At 52.2% G+C, this 17,933-nt stretch overlaps 1 protein-coding gene across 1 annotated transcript in view; it reads right to left on the bottom strand.

Annotated features, from left to right (window-relative positions):
- Positions 1 to 17,933, bottom strand: part of SLC15A5 (solute carrier family 15 member 5) — a 57,306-nt gene that overhangs the window by 12,156 nt on the left and 27,217 nt on the right. The window contains exon 3 of the mRNA XM_072150533.1: positions 10,421 to 10,590. Coding sequence (XP_072006634.1) covers positions 10,421 to 10,590 — 170 coding nt within the window. The remainder of the gene's footprint in view (positions 1 to 10,420; positions 10,591 to 17,933) is intronic.

Here is a 17,933-nt window from a genome sequence, read left to right as displayed (position 1 = left end):
CACCAGAGCGAGCGAGACCCCGACTATAACACATCACCAGAGCGAGCGAGCCCCTGACTATAACACATCACCAGAGCGAGCGAGCCCCTGACTATAACACATCACCAGAGCGAGCGAGACCCAGACTATAACACATCACCAGAGCGAGCGAGCGAGCCCCTGACTATAACACATCACCAGAGCGAGCAAGACCCTGACTATAACACATCACCAGAGCGAGCGAGACCCTGACTATAACACATCACCAGAGCAAGCGAGACCCCGACTATAACACATCACCAGAGCGAGCGAGCCCCTGACTATAACACATCACCAGAGCGAGCGAGACCCCGACTATAACACTACACCAGAGCGAGCGAGCCCCTGACTATAACACATCACCAGAGCGAGCGAGCCCCTGACTATAACACATCACCAGAGTGAGCGAGACCCTGACTATAACACATCACCATAGCTAGCGAGCCCCTCACTATAACACATCACCAGAGCGAGCGAGACCCTGACTATAACACATCACCAGAGCAAGCGAGACCCCGACTATAACACATCACCAGAGCGAGCGAGCCCCTGACTATAACACATCACCAGAGCGAGCGAGACCCCGACTATAACACTACACCAGAGCGAGCGAGCCCCTGACTATAACACATCACCAGAGCGAGCGAGACCCTGACTATAACACATCACCAGAGCAAGCGAGCCCCTGACTATAACACATCACCAGAGCTAGCGAGCCCCTGACTATAACACATCACCAGAGCGAGCGAGCCCCTGACTATAACACATCACCAGAGCGAGCCCCTGACTATAACACAAAACCAGAGCGAGCGAGCCCCTGACTATAACACATCACCAGAGCGAGCGAGACCATGACTATAACACATCACCTGAGCGAGCGAGCCCCTGACTATAACACATCACCAGAGCGAGCGAGACCCCAACTATAACACATCACCAGAGCAAGGGAGATCCTGACTATAACACATCACCAGAGCGAGCGAGACCCTGACTATAATACATCACCAGAGCAAGCGAGACCCCGACTATAACACATCACCAGAGCGAGCGAGACCCCGACTATAACACATCACCATAGCGAGCAAGACCCTGACTTTAACACATCACCAGAGCGAGCGAGACCCCGACTATAACACATCACCAGAGCGAGCGAGCCCCTGACTATAACACATCACCAGAGCGAGCCAGCCCCTGACTATAACACATCACCAGAGCGAGCGAGACCCAGACTATAACACATCACCAGAGCGAGCGAGCGAGCCCCTGACTATAACACATCACCAGAGCAAGCAAGACCCTGACTATAACACATCACCAGAGCGAGCGAGCCCCTGACTATAACACATCACCAGAGTGAGCGAGACCCTGACTATAACACATCACCAGAGCTAGCGAGCCCCTCACTATAACACATCACCAGAGTGAGCGAGCCCCTGACTATAACACATCACCAGAGCGAGCAAGACCCGACTATAACACATCACCTGAGCGAGCAAGACCCGACTATAACACATCACCAGAGCAAGCGAGACCCCGACTATAACACATCACCAGAGTAAGCGAGACCCCGACTATAACACATCACCAGAGCGAGCGAGCCCCTGACTATAACACATCGCCAGAGCAAGCGAGCCCCTGACTATAACACATCACCAGAGCGAGCGAGACCCTGACTATAACACATCCCCAGAGCGAGACCCCGACTATAACACATCACCAGAGTGAGCGAGACCCCGACCATAACACATCACCAGAGCGAGCTTCTGACTATAACACATCACCAGAGCGAGCAAGACCCCAACTATATCACATCACCAGAGCGAGACCCTGACTATAACACATCACCAGAGCGAGCGAGACCCCGACTATAACACATCACCAGAGCGAGCGAGCCCCTGACTATAACACATCACCAGAGCGAGCGAGCCCCTGACTATAACACATCACCAGAGCGAGCGAGCCCCTGACTATAACACATCACCAGAGCGAGCGAGCCCCTGACTATAACACATCACCAGAGCGAGACCCTGACTATAACACATCACCAGAGCGAGCGAGACCCCGATTATAACACATCACCAGAGCGAGCGAGCCCCCGACTATAACACATCACCAGAGCGAGACCCTGACTATAACACATCACCAGAGCGAGCGAGACCCTGACTATAACACATCACCAGAGCAAGCGAGACCCCGACTATAACACATCACCAGAGCGAGCGAGCCCCTGACTATAACACATCACCAGAGCGAGCGAGACCCCGACTATAACACTACACCAGAGCGAGCGAGCCCCTGACTATAACACATCACCAGAGCGAGCGAGACCCTGACTATAACACATCACTAGAGCAAGCGAGCCCCTGACTATAACACATCACCAGAGCTAGCGAGCCCCTGACTATAACACATCACCAGAGCGAGCGAGCCCCTGACTATAACACATCACCAGAGCGAGCCCCTGACTATAACACAAAACCAGAGCGAGCGAGCCACTGACTATAACACATCACCAGAGCGAGCGAGACCATGACTATAACACATCACCTGAGCAAGCGAGCCCCTGACTATAACACATCACCAGAGCGAGCGAGACCCCAACTATAACACATCACCAGAGCAAGGGAGATCCTGACTATAACACATCACCAGAGCGAGCGAGACCCTGACTATAATACATCACCAGAGCGAGCGAGACCCCGACTATAACACATCACCAGAGCGAGCGAGAACCCGACTATAACACATCACCATAGCGAGCAAGACCCTGACTTTAACACATCACCAGAGCGAGCGAGACCCCGACTATAACACATCACCAGAGCGAGCGAGCCCCTGACTATAACACATCACCAGAGCGAGCGAGCCCCTGACTATAACACATCACCAGAGCGAGCGAGACCCAGACTATAACACATCACCAGAGCGAGCGAGCGAGCCCCTGACTATAACACATCACCAGAGCGAGCAAGACCCTGACTATAACACATCACCAGAGCGAGCGAGACCCTGACTATAACACATCACCAGAGCAAGCGAGACCCCGACTATAACACATCACCAGAGCGAGCGAGCCCCTGACTATAACACATCACCAGAGCGAGCGAGACCCCGACTATAACACTACACCAGAGCGAGCGAGCCCCTGACTATAACACATCACCAGAGCGAGCGAGCCCCTGACTATAACACATCACCAGAGTGAGCGAGACCCTGACTATAACACATCACCATAGCTAGCGAGCCCCTCACTATAACACATCACCAGAGCGAGCGAGACCCTGACTATAACACATCACCAGAGCAAGCGAGACCCCGACTATAACACATCACCAGAGCGAGCGAGCCCCTGACTATAACACATCACCAGAGCGAGCGAGACCCCGACTATAACACTACACCAGAGCGAGCGAGCCCCTGACTATAACACATCACCAGAGCGAGCGAGACCCTGACTATAACACATCACCAGAGCAAGCGAGCCCCTGACTATAACACATCACCAGAGCTAGCGAGCCCCTGACTATAACACATCACCAGAGCGAGCGAGCCCCTGACTATAACACATCACCAGAGCGAGCCCCTGACTATAACACAAAACCAGAGCGAGCGAGCCCCTGACTATAACACATCACCAGAGCGAGCGAGACCATGATTAAAACACATCACCTGAGCGAGCGAGCCCCTGACTATAACACATCACCAGAGCGAGCGAGACCCCAACTATAACACATCACCAGAGCAAGGGAGATCCTGACTATAACACATCACCAGAGCGAGCGAGACCCTGACTATAATACATCACCAGAGCGAGCGAGACCCCGACTATAACACATCACCAGAGCGAGCGAGACCCCGACTATAACACATCACCATAGCGAGCAAGACCCTGACTTTAACACATCACCAGAGCGAGCGAGACCCCGACTATAACACATCACCAGAGCGAGCGAGCCCCTGACTATAACACATCACCAGAGCGAGCGAGCCCTTGACTATAACACATCACCAGAGCGAGCGAGACCCAGACTATAACACATCACCAGAGCGAGCGAGCGAGCCCCTGACTATAACACATCACCAGAGCGAGCAAGACCCTGACTATAACACATCACCAGAGCGAGCGAGCCCCTGACTATAACACATCACCAGAGTGAGCGAGACCCTGACTATAACACATCACCAGAGCTAGCGAGCCCCTCACTATAACACATCACCAGAGTGAGCGAGCCCCTGACTATAACACATCACCAGAGCGAGCAAGACCCGACTATAACACATCACCTGAGCGAGCAAGACCCGACTATAACACATCACCAGAGCAAGCGAGACCCCGACTATAACACATCACCAGAGTAAGCGAGACCCCGACTATAACACATCACCAGAGCGAGCGAGCCCCTGACTATAACACATCGCCAGAGCAAGCGAGCCCCTGACTATAACACATCACCAGAGCGAGCGAGACCCTGACTATAACACATCCCCAGAGCGAGACCCCGACTATAACACATCACCAGAGTGAGCGAGACCCCGACCATAACACATCACCAGAGCGAGCTTCTGACTATAACACATCACCAGAGCGAGCAAGACCCCAACTATATCACATCACCAGAGCGAGACCCTGACTATAACACATCACCAGAGCGAGCGAGACCCCGACTATAACACATCACCAGAGCGAGCGAGCCCCTGACTATAACACATCACCAGAGCGAGCGAGCCCCTGACTATAACACATCACCAGAGCGAGCGAGCCCCTGACTATAACACATCACCAGAGCGAGCGAGCCCCTGACTATAACACATCACCAGAGCGAGACCCTGACTATAACACATCACCAGAGCGAGCGAGACCCCGATTATAACACATCACCAGAGCGAGCGAGCCCCCGACTATAACACATCACCAGAGCGAGACCCTGACTATAACACATCACCAGAGCGAGCGAGACCCTGACTATAACACATCACCAGAGCAAGCGAGACCCCGACTATAACACATCACCAGAGCGAGCGAACCCCTGACTATAACACATCACCAGAGCGAGCGAGACCCCGACTATAACACTACACCAGAGCGAGCGAGCCCCTGACTATAACACATCACCAGAGCGAGCGAGACCCTGACTATAACACATCACCAGAGCAAGCGAGCCCCTGACTATAACACATCACCAGAGCTAGCGAGCCCCTGACTATAACACATCACCAGAGCGAGCGAGCCCCTGACTATAACACATCACCAGAGCGAGCCCCTGACTATAACACAAAACCAGAGCGAGCGAGCCCCTGACTATAACACATCACCAGAGCGAGCGAGACCATGACTATAACACATCACCTGAGCAAGCGAGCCCCTGACTATAACACATCACCAGAGCGAGCGAGACCCCAACTATAACACATCACCAGAGCAAGGGAGATCCTGACTATAACACATCACCAGAGCGAGCGAGACCCTGACTATAATACATCACCAGAGCGAGCGAGACCCCGACTATAACACATCACCAGAGCGAGCGAGACCCCGACTATAACACATCACCATAGCGAGCAAGACCCTGACTTTAACACATCACCAGAGCGAGCGAGACCCCGACTATAACACATCACCAGAGCGAGCGAGCCCCTGACTATAACACATCACCAGAGCGAGCGAGCCCCTGACTATAACACATCACCAGAGCGAGCGAGACCCAGACTATAACACATCACCAGAGCGAGCGAGCGAGCCCCTGACTATAACACATCACCAGAGCGAGCAAGACCCTGACTATAACACATCACCAGAGCGAGCGAGACCCTGACTATAACACATCACCAGAGCAAGCGAGACCCCGACTATAACACATCACCAGAGCAAGCGAGCCCCTGACTATAACACATCACCAGAGCGAGCGAGACCCCGACTATAACACTACACCAGAGCGAGCGAGCCCCTGACTATAACACATCACCAGAGCGAGCGAGCCCCTGACTATAACACATCACCAGAGTGAGCGAGACCCTGACTATAACACATCACCATAGCTAGCGAGCCCCTCACTATAACACATCACCAGAGCGAGCGAGACCCTGACTATAACACATCACCAGAGCAAGCGAGACCCCGACTATAACACATCACCAGAGCGAGCGAGCCCCTGACTATAACACATCACCAGAGCGAGCGAGACCCCGACTATAACACTACACCAGAGCGAGCGAGCCCCTGACTATAACACATCACCAGAGCGAGCGAGACCCTGACTATAACACATCACCAGAGCAAGCGAGCCCCTGACTATAACACATCACCAGAGCTAGCGAGCCCCTGACTATAACACATCACCAGAGCGAGCGAGCCCCTGACTATAACACATCACCAGAGCGAGCCCCTGACTATAACACAAAACCAGAGCGAGCGAGCCCCTGACTATAACACATCACCAGAGCGAGCGAGACCATGACTATAACACATCACCTGAGCGAGCGAGCCCCTGACTATAACACATCACCAGAGCGAGCGAGACCCCAACTATAACACATCACCAGAGCAAGGGAGATCCTGACTATAACACATCACCAGAGCGAGCGAGACCCTGACTATAATACATAACCAGAGCGAGCGAGACCCCGACTATAACACATCACCAGAGCGAGCGAGACCCCGACTATAACACATCACCATAGCGAGCAAGACCCTGACTTTAACACATCACCAGAGCGAGCGAGACCCCGACTATAACACATCACCTGAGCGAGCGAGCCCCTGACTATAACACATCACCAGAGCGAGCGAGCCCCTGACTATAACACATCACCAGAGCGAGCGAGACCCAGACTATAACACATCACCAGAGCGAGCGAGCGAGCCCCTGACTATAACACATCACCAGAGCGAGCAAGACCCTGACTATAACACATCACCAGAGCGAGCGAGCCCCTGACTATAACACATCACCAGAGTGAGCGAGACCCTGACTATAACACATCACCAGAGCTAGCGAGCCCCTCACTATAACACATCACCAGAGTGAGCGAGCCCCTGACTATAACACATCACCAGAGCGAGACCCTGACTATAACACATCACCAGAGCGAGACCCTGACTATAACACATCACCATAGCGAGCGAGACCCCGACTATAACACATCACCAGAGCGAGCAAGACCCGACTATAACACATCACCAGAGCGAGCAAGACCCGACTATAACACATCACCAGAGCAAGCGAGACCCCGACTATAACACATCACCAGAGCAAGCGAGACCCCGACTATAACACATCACCAGAGCGAGCGAGCCCCTGACTATAACACATCGCCAGAGCAAGCGAGCCCCTGACTATAACACATCACCAGAGCGAGCGAGACCCTGACTATAACACATCCCCAGAGCGAGACCCCGACTATAACACATCACCAGAGCGAGCGAGACCCCGACCATAACACATCACCAGAGCGAACTTCTGACTATAACACATCACCAGAGCGAGCAAGACCCCAACTATATCACATCACCAGAGCGAGACCCTGACTATAACACATCACCAGAGCGAGCGAGACCCCGACTATAACACATCACCAGAGCGAGCGAGCCCCTGACTATAACACATCACCAGAGCGAGCGAGCCCCTGACTATAACACATCACCAGAGCGAGCGAGCCCCTGACTATAACACATCACCAGAGCGAGCGAGCCCCTGACTATAACACATCACCAGAGCGAGACCCTGACTATAACACATCACCAGAGCGAGCGAGACCCCGATTATAACACATCACCAGAGCGAGCCCCCGACTATAACACATCACCATAGCGAGCAAGACCCTGACTATAACACATCACCAGAGCGAGCGAGCCCCTGACTATAACACATCACCAGAGTGAGCGAGACCCTGACTATAACACATCACCAGAGCTAGCGAGCCCCTCACTATAACACATCACCAGAGTGAGCGAGCCCCTGACTATAACACATCACCAGAGCGAGACCCTGACTATAACACATCACCAAAGCGAGCGAGACCCCGACTATAACACATCACCAGAGCGAGCAAGACCCGACTATAACACATCACCAGAGCGAGCAAGACCCGACTATAACACATCACCAGAGCAAGCGAGACCCCGACTATAACACATCACCAGAGCAAGCGAGACCCCGACTTTAACACATCACCAGAGCGAGCGAGCCCCTGACTATAACACATCGCCAGAGCAAGCGAGCCCCTGACTATAACACATCACCAGAGCGAGCGAGACCCTGATTATAACACATCCCCAGAGCGAGACCCCGACTATAACACATCACCAGAGCGAGCGAGACCCCGACCATAACACATCACCAGAGCGAGCTTCTGACTATAACACATCACCAGAGCGAGCAAGACCCCAACTATATCACATCACCAGAGCGAGACCCTGACTATAACACATCACCAGAGCGAGCGAGACCCCGACTATAACACATCACCAGAGCGAGCGAGCCCCTGACTATAACACATCACCAGAGCGAGCGAGCCCCTGACTATAACACATCACCAGAGCGAGCGAGCCCCTGACTATAACACATCACCAGAGCGAGCGAGCCCCTGACTATAGCACATCACCAGAGCGAGACCCTGACTATAACACATCACCAGAGCGAGCGAGACCCCGATTATAACACATCACCAGAGCGAGCGAGCCCCCGACTATAACACATCACCAGAGCGAGACCCTGACTATAACACATCACCAGAGCAAGCGAGACCCTGACTATAACACATCACCAGAGCAAGCGAGACCCCGACTATAACACATCACCAGAGCGAGCGAGCCCCTGACTATAACACATCACCAGAGCGAGCGAGACCCCGACTATAACACTACACCAGAGCGAGCGAGCCCCTGACTATAACACATCACCAGAGCGAGCGAGACCCTGACTATAACACATCACCAGAGCAAGCGAGCCCCTGACTATAACACATCACCAGAGCTAGCGAGCCCCTGACTATAACACATCACCAGAGCGAGCGAGCCCCTAACTATAACACATCACCAGAGCGAGCGAGACCCCGACTATAACACATCAGTAGAGCGAGCGAGACCCCGACTATAACACATCACCAGAGCGAGCGAGCCCCTAACTATAACACATCACCAGAGCGAGCCCCTGACTATAACACATCACCAGAGCGAGCCCCTGACTATAACACAAAACCAGAGCGAGCGAGCCCCTGACTATAACACATCACCAGAGCGAGCGAGACCCTGACTATAACACATCACCTGAGCGAGCGAGCCCCTGACTATAACACATCACCAGAGCGAGCGACACCCCAACTATAACACATCACCAGAGCAAGGGAGATCCTGACTATAACACATCACCAGAGCGAGTGAGACCCTGACTATAATACATCACCAGAGCGAGCGAGACCCCGACTATAACACATCACCAGAGCGAGCGAGACCCCGACTATAACACATCACCATAGCGAGCAAGACCCTGACTTTAACACATCACCAGAGCGAGCGAGACCCCGACTATAACACATCACCAGAGCGAGCGAGCCCCTGACTATAACACATCACCAGAGCGAGCGAGCCCCTGACTATAACACATCACCAGAGCGAGCGAGACCCTGACTATAACACATCACCAGAGCGAGCGAGCGAGCCCCTGACTATAACACATCACCAGAGCGAGCAAGACCCTGACTATAACACATCACCAGAGCGAGCGAGCCCCTGACTATAACACATCACCAGAGTGAGCGAGACCCTGACTATAACACATCACCAGAGCGAGCGAGACCTCGGCTATAACACATCACCAGAGCGAGCGAGACCCCGACTATAACACATCACCAGAGCAAGCGAGACCCCGACTATAACACATCACCAGAGCGAGCGAGCCCCTGACTATAACACATCACCAGAGCGAGCGAGCCCCTGACTATAACACATCACCAGAGCAAGCGAGACCCCGACTATAACACATCACCAGAGCGAGCGAGACCTCGGCTATAACACATCACCAGAGCGAGCGAGACCCCGACTATAACACATCACCAGAGCGAGCGAGACCTCGGCTATAACACATCACCAGAGCGAGCGAGACCCCGACTATAACACATCACCAGAGCAAGCGAGACCCCGACTATAACACATCACCATAGCGAGCGAGACCCTGACTATAACACATCACCAGAGCGGGCGAGACCCTGACTATAACACATCACCAGAGCGAGCGAGACCTCGGCTATAACACATAACCAGATCTTCTGGGTGGAATTGGTTGGTTCCTCTCCTATTAGGTGGTTGGATATCAGTGGACATTGATAGATCCTCTTTCCATTGGATCCGTCTCCTCTGGTGTTGCCTGATATTTGGGGAGAGATCTGTAAGGTTGGGGTTACTTACCTTTGGTGGGTTGGTGAATGAGCTCATGACGCACCATGTGAATGGTTATCAGCGCCATCACGATGGACATGAACGGGATCAGGAAGCCCAGATTCTTGGCCACAGACTGTTGTATATAGGAGATTCCCACAAACACCACAAGAGAATTCAGATTGACGAGCCAATAGAACCTGAGAACACAAAAGAAGAGCCGTGAGTAATCAATGAGCAAGAACGACACAACTGCAACACATCATATACTCCAGTCACATCCAAAGCAGCACTGAGTCTTCTGCTATAAAGAATGTCCTATGCTCCAGTCACATCCAAAGCAGCACTGAGTCTTCTGCCATGTATCATGTGTTATGACCTGCAGAAGGGGTCAGTCCTGAATTTGCCTTGGTAGTTAGCTGTGGCTGGTATATGGGGCCACAATTCCTTAGCCTAGAGTGCTGCAAGAGCCTTTTATTATTTGTCCTATGCGGTTTTCTACTGGTTATAAAGGGTACGTATGTGTCTTGTTATTGCTCATTTATATATGTCTTTATTATAAATTTGTATATACTTTAAATCACCTGGTGAAATGCAGGCTGTATGATTGGCTGGTTCACTGGAACATTCCAGAGGCTGAGCCCAAATGTTAATAAAAGAGGCTCCTGTAATAGAGGAACTGAGTAAAACGAGACATTGAGCCCTAAACTTCTCCCACCAAAAACCCTGCCTGCTTGCCTCAGCATATCCTAGGTTACAGGAGTATAATCCACACATGTTCAATGATCCAGGTCATATCAGGGTGGGGTAACACAGAAGACGGGGATAGTGTGCCCTGAGCTCGCCCCAACCTCTGTCCCTTCCTATAGCCCCCCCACGCTAAACCGTGGGGCGACTACTAGAAGACTCAGAATACACTGGATAAGTGCGGGAAGGGATAACACGACAAACATAAAACACAAAAGAACGGTAAACTAGCCGGAGTCCCAACGAGAGGGAACGTCAGGAGCAAAATCAGTAAACAAAGATAACTAGTGAAGCTGCAATTTATGCAGCCAGAACCTCCAGAACCTCCAGAACCTGATTGGAGCTGGTCAACTTCTGGGAATTAACCCCTCATGGTGCAGAATCACCAAGAACAATCGCAGGCACCATGCAGAGGTACCACAACTCCCAGCAGTCCAGAGGTCTTAGCAGCCGCTGCTCAGGGCGCACCAGAGACCGCTGGTAGAGGACGAGAGGTGGAGTCTGTGCGGAGACGCGCTGGAGGTTGGAGAACGCTGCCAGCACCACCAGAAGAACCAGAAGTCCCAGCATTCTCCCCTGCGGACCTGACAAGAAGGCGAAATGAGTACAAAATCGTAGATACAGAGGGAAAGGTCAAAAATGAAACTGAGATTGGAAAACCAAACACGTGCACAACCAGCAGGGAGTAAACTGAGCCACGCGGTTAATTCTTCCTTGGCCAGACCCCCAATGATGCAATGCTCTGCAGAGTGTGATGTGAGTGCAGTGAGCCCCCAATTTAGAAAATCCAATTGTCACTGCGACAAAAAACTATTTTGTCTGGATCCACAATAATAAAATATACAGTTCTGACTTACGGTACATACAAATTCAACTTAAGTACAAACCCAAGGAACCGATCTTGTACGTAACCCGGGTACTGCCTGGATTTGAGAAAATCGCATTTTTTTACCATCGACAACTTTTCAGGGGCAGAACTTCTGTATTTTTCTGTTGTCAGATCTGGTTGAGGGCTTATTTTTGTGCGGAAAGACTTGTTCTTTCCAGTCGTATCATATCAGGGCACGTAATTTTTTTCGATCACTTTTTAGAACATTTTTTGTGAGGGTATTTCATAAAAAATTGTACATTACAGGAAGTTTTCCGTGGTTCTGTTTTACGTTGTTCACCGAGCGGCTTCAATATTTATTTAGATTTATTGTTCAGATTAACACGGACGCGGCGATACCAAATCTGTAGGTTTTTTGTGTTTTTATTTGCATTTTATGTGTGACTGGGCATTAGGGGACTTTTATTTTATTTATTATTATTATAAAATGATTTTAAGGGGGCGTGGCTTACCTATGGAGGTGAGCAGACGTGCCACTCACTAGCTCCTGCTCCGTTACGGGCCCCACGGTACCTCAAGCGTCACCCAGCACCCGGTCACCGACAGATATGGGCCCAAAGAAGAAGGGAAGCCTCCCACACCCTACTCCGACCCAGCCTCGGGCCGCTTCAAGGGGTATATCCCGTTACCTCACCGCGGCAGCGGAGACTCCCGCGACTACAAAGATGGCGGCGGCAAGACAAGAGCTCCCGACCCCGGCGGGCCGGAGCTCCAGCGGCTCTTCGAAAGCGGCGGGAGACACTAGCGGAGGTCCCCGAGGCATTCCGGTGATCCCCTTGTCCGCCGCCAGGAGCACTCCATCTCCCGATGCAGGCGCTCGGCCACGTGCGTCCCCAGGAATGGCCGCCGGACAAGTGGCGCGGCCTGCGCCAGAACGCACCACACTCATAAGGAAGGACATGGCGGCAGCTGAAAGAGACGCAGCTGGGTCAGTCGCAGCCCTGCGACACACCACGGCACCACCAATGGAAACTGCCACCTGCAGCATGGAGAAGGAACCAAACGGAGGGGCAATGAACATATCAGGTCAGCCAGCCCTCGCCTCACTTGCAGCCCCAGCCCCAACGCCTGATTGTGAGCTAGGGGAAGACACAACCACCCAGCCCCAGGAGCCTGCTGTTCCTGCACAGTCCATGATCACCCCGGGGCGCACTATACAAGTGGTAGCGGAGGTCCATCAGTCTGCCTCCCCAGTCAGTTCTCTGGCGCTAGGGGACCGATCCCAAAGTCCGCATGCCCCCCTCTCCCCAAGACGGCAGCTTTGGGGCAACTCCAACCAGGGGGTTTCCTCCCCCCCAATGACGACCTTTCCCGGGGGGTCAAGATAGACGTCGGCCCCCCTCCCCAGGCCACTGATGCCGGGCCCCTGGAAGTGCCTCAGTCACTCTCGCACCCATTTGGCCCTCTCCGGCTCTCAACTAGCCCAGACCCACAGTTGGTCTTCCATCCTCCAGCCAAGCAAGAGGACCCCGCGGTCTCCCCTAATTTCCCTTACTTCCACCAGCCGGATCCGCTCATGCCTTGGAGCGTTGTATCTCAACCCCATATCTTACATTCTCCGGCCCTATCCCCAAGGGTATTTGTAGCCTCTCAGACACCGGAGAGAAATACATCACCTCTTGCCTTCAGCCCTGAGGGCCCAGGAACCTCCCCTATGCCCATGTTTGTTGCATCGGAAGCTCACCAGTCATTTTTATTCGCCCAAGCCCTGGAGGGCCTAGCGGAGTTGAGTTCACTTAAGGCGCACTTGAAGGCCATACCAACCAAGGAGGATATGGAGTGCTATGTATCTCGTCTCGAGCAGTCCTACAGTGCTGAGATAACGGTACTACGGGAGGAAGTACACCAAATGCAAGCCAGAACGTCTGCTGTGGAAAATACACAGGCAAACATGCAGGCACAAGTTGACAACCACTCAGCGACACTTGCCGCTCACTCCTTCCAACTCCAACAGCTCACAGACCAGCTTGACGATGCGGAGAACAGGGGCAGACGGAACAATATCCGTATCCGAGGGCTCCCGGAAACTGTAGAATCGAGCCAGCTTCACTCAGAGCTCCGTCTTCTCTTCAACTCGGTCCTGGAAGTACCAGGCGATTCTCCAGTGGAGCTTGATCGAGCTCATTGCGCTCTACAGCCTCGCCCCGCTCCCAACGAACCCCCGCGGGATGTCATATGCCGGGTACACAGCTACCAACTGAAAGAATCCATCATGATCAAGGCAAGAGCAGCAGATCAGATCCTATTTCAAGAAACCCCGGTACAACTTTTGCCTGACCTCTCTCGATTGACCCTTCTTAAACGGAAAGCTCTCCGCCCGTTCCTGGAAGTCTTAAGGCAACGTAATATCCCCTACACATGGGGCTTCCCGTTCCGCCTTCAAGTGAGGCGAGAGGGTACCACCTACATCATCCGCCATCCCAAAGACATTCCTATGGTAGCGGCTGCGCTCGGGGTCCTAGCCCCTGAGATACCTGACTGGCCGCGGCTCCCAACCCCTCCTGGGCCGGTAGATCGGCCTCGCCCCCAGCGCCCCCCCCCCCCACCTCTCCTACTCCACGAGTACACCCGGTCAGCTCCCATCCAGCCATGGTGTCTATAAAACTGGGTTCCCTGAATGCCAGGGGTCTAAATACTCCCCAAAAACGCTCTCAAATATTATACGGCATGCATAAGCAAGGAGTTAAGATCTTATTTTTTCAGGAGACGCACTTCAAAACCGGTCACATCCCACCACTTAGAGACCGGTACTTCCAGACCTGGTTCCACAGCACTAATCCGGAGTCACGCTCCAAAGGAGCGTCCATCGCTATTCACCGTTCACTACCGCACGTGGTCCTTGGTGAGGAAGTAGACGAAGCAGGTAGATATGTTTTCCTTAAACTCCTGATTCACGGGCAAACATTCACTTTCGCTGACATGTATCTACCAAATCACTCCCCTGTAGCGGCATGCAGGCGAATACTATCGACTCTCTCAGAGTTCTCGGAGGGGATGCTAATAGTGGGGGGGGATTTCAACTTCCCGCTAGACGCCAGGTTCGACACATCCTCAGGGAAGAGTCACATTCCATTTCACCAACTGGTACCCCTCATGAGGGATCTACAGGGTCTGCAGTTAGTGGACATATGGCGAATACTCCACCCAAAAGACAGGGATTTTACATATTTTTCTCCGGCCCACAACTCATACAGTCGCATCGACTTCTTCCTCCTTCAGCACAGGGGACTAGCCTGGGAGCCGTCCGCTTCAATAGGAAACATAGTACTATCGGATCACGCCCCAATCTATCTCACATTGGAATTACCACCTGCTCATTCGCACCAGTGGGCCTGGCGCCTTAACGACAACCTGCTTAAGGACGCTCTCTGCTCACAGGACATAAAAGACTCAGTGGCTACCTTCATGCAGACCCACGATCTTTCTCCCACATTGCTCCCGATGAAGTGTGAAGCACTCAAATGTGAGATAAGAAGCCGGTTTATAGACCACGGAGTAAGACTAAAAAGAGAGAACTCCGCTAAACTATCCTCCCTGCTCCAACAATGAAACTCTCTAGAAAGGAGACATAAACTATCTCAAACCCCGGGAGACCTGGCAGAATTAGTTTTAGTCCGTGACGCTATCCGGACCTTACTAGACCAGAAATCCATGGCCAACTACTTGCGATTTAAGAGTAGACTTTATGAACGGTCCAATAAATGTGGGAGACCTTTGGCCCGTCTACTGCACCCCCGAGAGAACACGTCCCATATCCCACGTATCTCGTCCTTGAAAGGTATAATTCATAATCCTGTCGACATCAGCGTGCGGTTTGGGACATACTACTCCCGGCTATATAACATCAAAGGACAGACCCTGGATCATCATCCAGGGGACCTTAGCGACCGCATAAAGGCTTACATAGCGGAAACGCCACTCCCAAGTCTGGAAGCGAAGGCAGTAGAAGAACTAGAGTCGGAATTCTCTGAGACAGAGATCTCTGAGGCCATCAAAAAATCCCCCTCTGGGAAAAGCCCGGGACCGGACGGTTACACACCTGCCTTTTATAAAATTTTCAGAGACACGCTAGCCCCCCTTATGACAAGATTTTTTAACGCCATTACCCCCACGACAGCCTTCCACCCTCAGTCGCTAGAAGCCAACATTAGCGTCCTTTTGAAGCCAGGGAAGGACCCATTATCTACTGCGAGTTACATGCCTATATCGCTCTTGAATGTTGACCTGAAATTGTTCTCCAAGATATTGGCAGACCGACTGGCACCACATCTCCCCAATGTCATCCATACAGACCAAGTGGGGTTCGTGAGGGGCAGGGAGGCAAGAGATAATCTAAATAAAACTTTCCTCCTCATAGCACATGCTCGTATACGCTCAACTCCTTCCTGTCTCTTATCAATAGATGCAGAGAAGGCCTTCGATAGGGTCCACTGGGAATTCATGTCAGCAGCACTTACACAGTTGGGAATAGGGCAGTCATTCTTAGGGAAGATCCTCGCTCTATATACCATCCCTACAGCCAGGGTTAGAATTAACGGATTTTTCTCCCCACCCATCGCTATCCGTAATGGAACACGCCAGGGGTGCCCCTTATCGCCGCTGTTATACATTATAGTCATGGAACACCTGGCGTGTGCCATCCGGAATAACCCGAGTATACATGGAATACAAGTAGGCCAACGACAGTATAAGACGGCATTGTTTGCTGATGATATTCTGCTGTATGTGCAACAACCAAGAATCTCATTCCCCTCGCTGATCGCGGAACTGGAGAGGTATGGTCAGTTGAGCAATTTTAAAATCAACTATGGTAAATCGGAAGCACTGAATGTCTCACTGCCATCCTCCGAAGTTCAGTCCCTCAAAGATGCCTTCCCCTTCCGCTGGCGCACGGATGCAATAACCTACCTAGGCATAAGGGTTCCCAGTGATCCAGCGAAACTATACTCCTTGAATTACCTTCCACTCCTGGAAAGAACACTGAAAGCCATTTCCTCCTATGACAAAAAATTCCTGTCCTGGTTTGGTCGGATTAATATGATTAAAATGGACATTTTACCCCGGTTCCTCTACCTGTTCCAGGGAGTACCGATCCAGCCACCTGCTTCCTTCTTTAAATCCATCCGCTCAGCTCTTCTTCGTTTCGTTTGGGGTTCAACCCATCCAAGGATAGGATGGAGATTTCTCATTCGCCCAAAAACAGCCGGGGGGGTGGGCATTTTTCTGGGGAGATCGGCTCACGAAGAGCTTCGCATGAGAGACCTCTTGGGAGAAGCCCCGATTCCCTCACTCAAGGAGCTGATCTCGAGGCCGGAGACGTCCCATCTTTCATGGCTAGAAATATCTCAGCTACACTCCTTCCTCAGTCGCCTGGGCCCAGAATCCGCTCTCAACGCCCCCTTGACTCCTTTTGAAGAACTCTTTCGCCTAGCATCCCCGCCAGAACATTGTATTTCACAAATATATAGGCTCCTGGTACAGTAGTCGGACCCCTCAAGCTTGCCATATGTTGCTGCTTGGGAAAGAGAGTTGGGAGTTACATTGTCGGCGGAAGACTGGAAAAAGGCTTTCCTGTTATCACACAAGCTCTCAGTTGCAAGTTCGATGCAAGAACGCAGCTATAAAATTTTATCAAGATGGTATAGGGTTCCGACCCTCCTGCATTCGATCTACCCCTCGCTACCGGACACGTGCTGGAGGTGTGGCGTGGAGAAAGGAAACATGCTCCACATATGGTGGTCATGTAGTAAACTCCTCCCATTTTGGGACCAGGTCTGTGAGATTTCTAAAACTCATCTCAATGCTCAGATCACGGGCGGACCGGAAAGTGCCTTACTCTCCATCTTAACAGGGGAGATTAAGTTTACTTCCATTTGTCTTATTAGCAGCCCGTTCAGTAATCCCCAG

Source organism: Engystomops pustulosus, chromosome 4 (assembly GCF_040894005.1).
Source record: "Engystomops pustulosus chromosome 4, aEngPut4.maternal, whole genome shotgun sequence".
NCBI classification, from domain to species: domain Eukaryota; kingdom Metazoa; phylum Chordata; class Amphibia; order Anura; family Leptodactylidae; genus Engystomops; species Engystomops pustulosus.
This window is presented reverse-complemented; position numbering and strand designations above follow the sequence as displayed.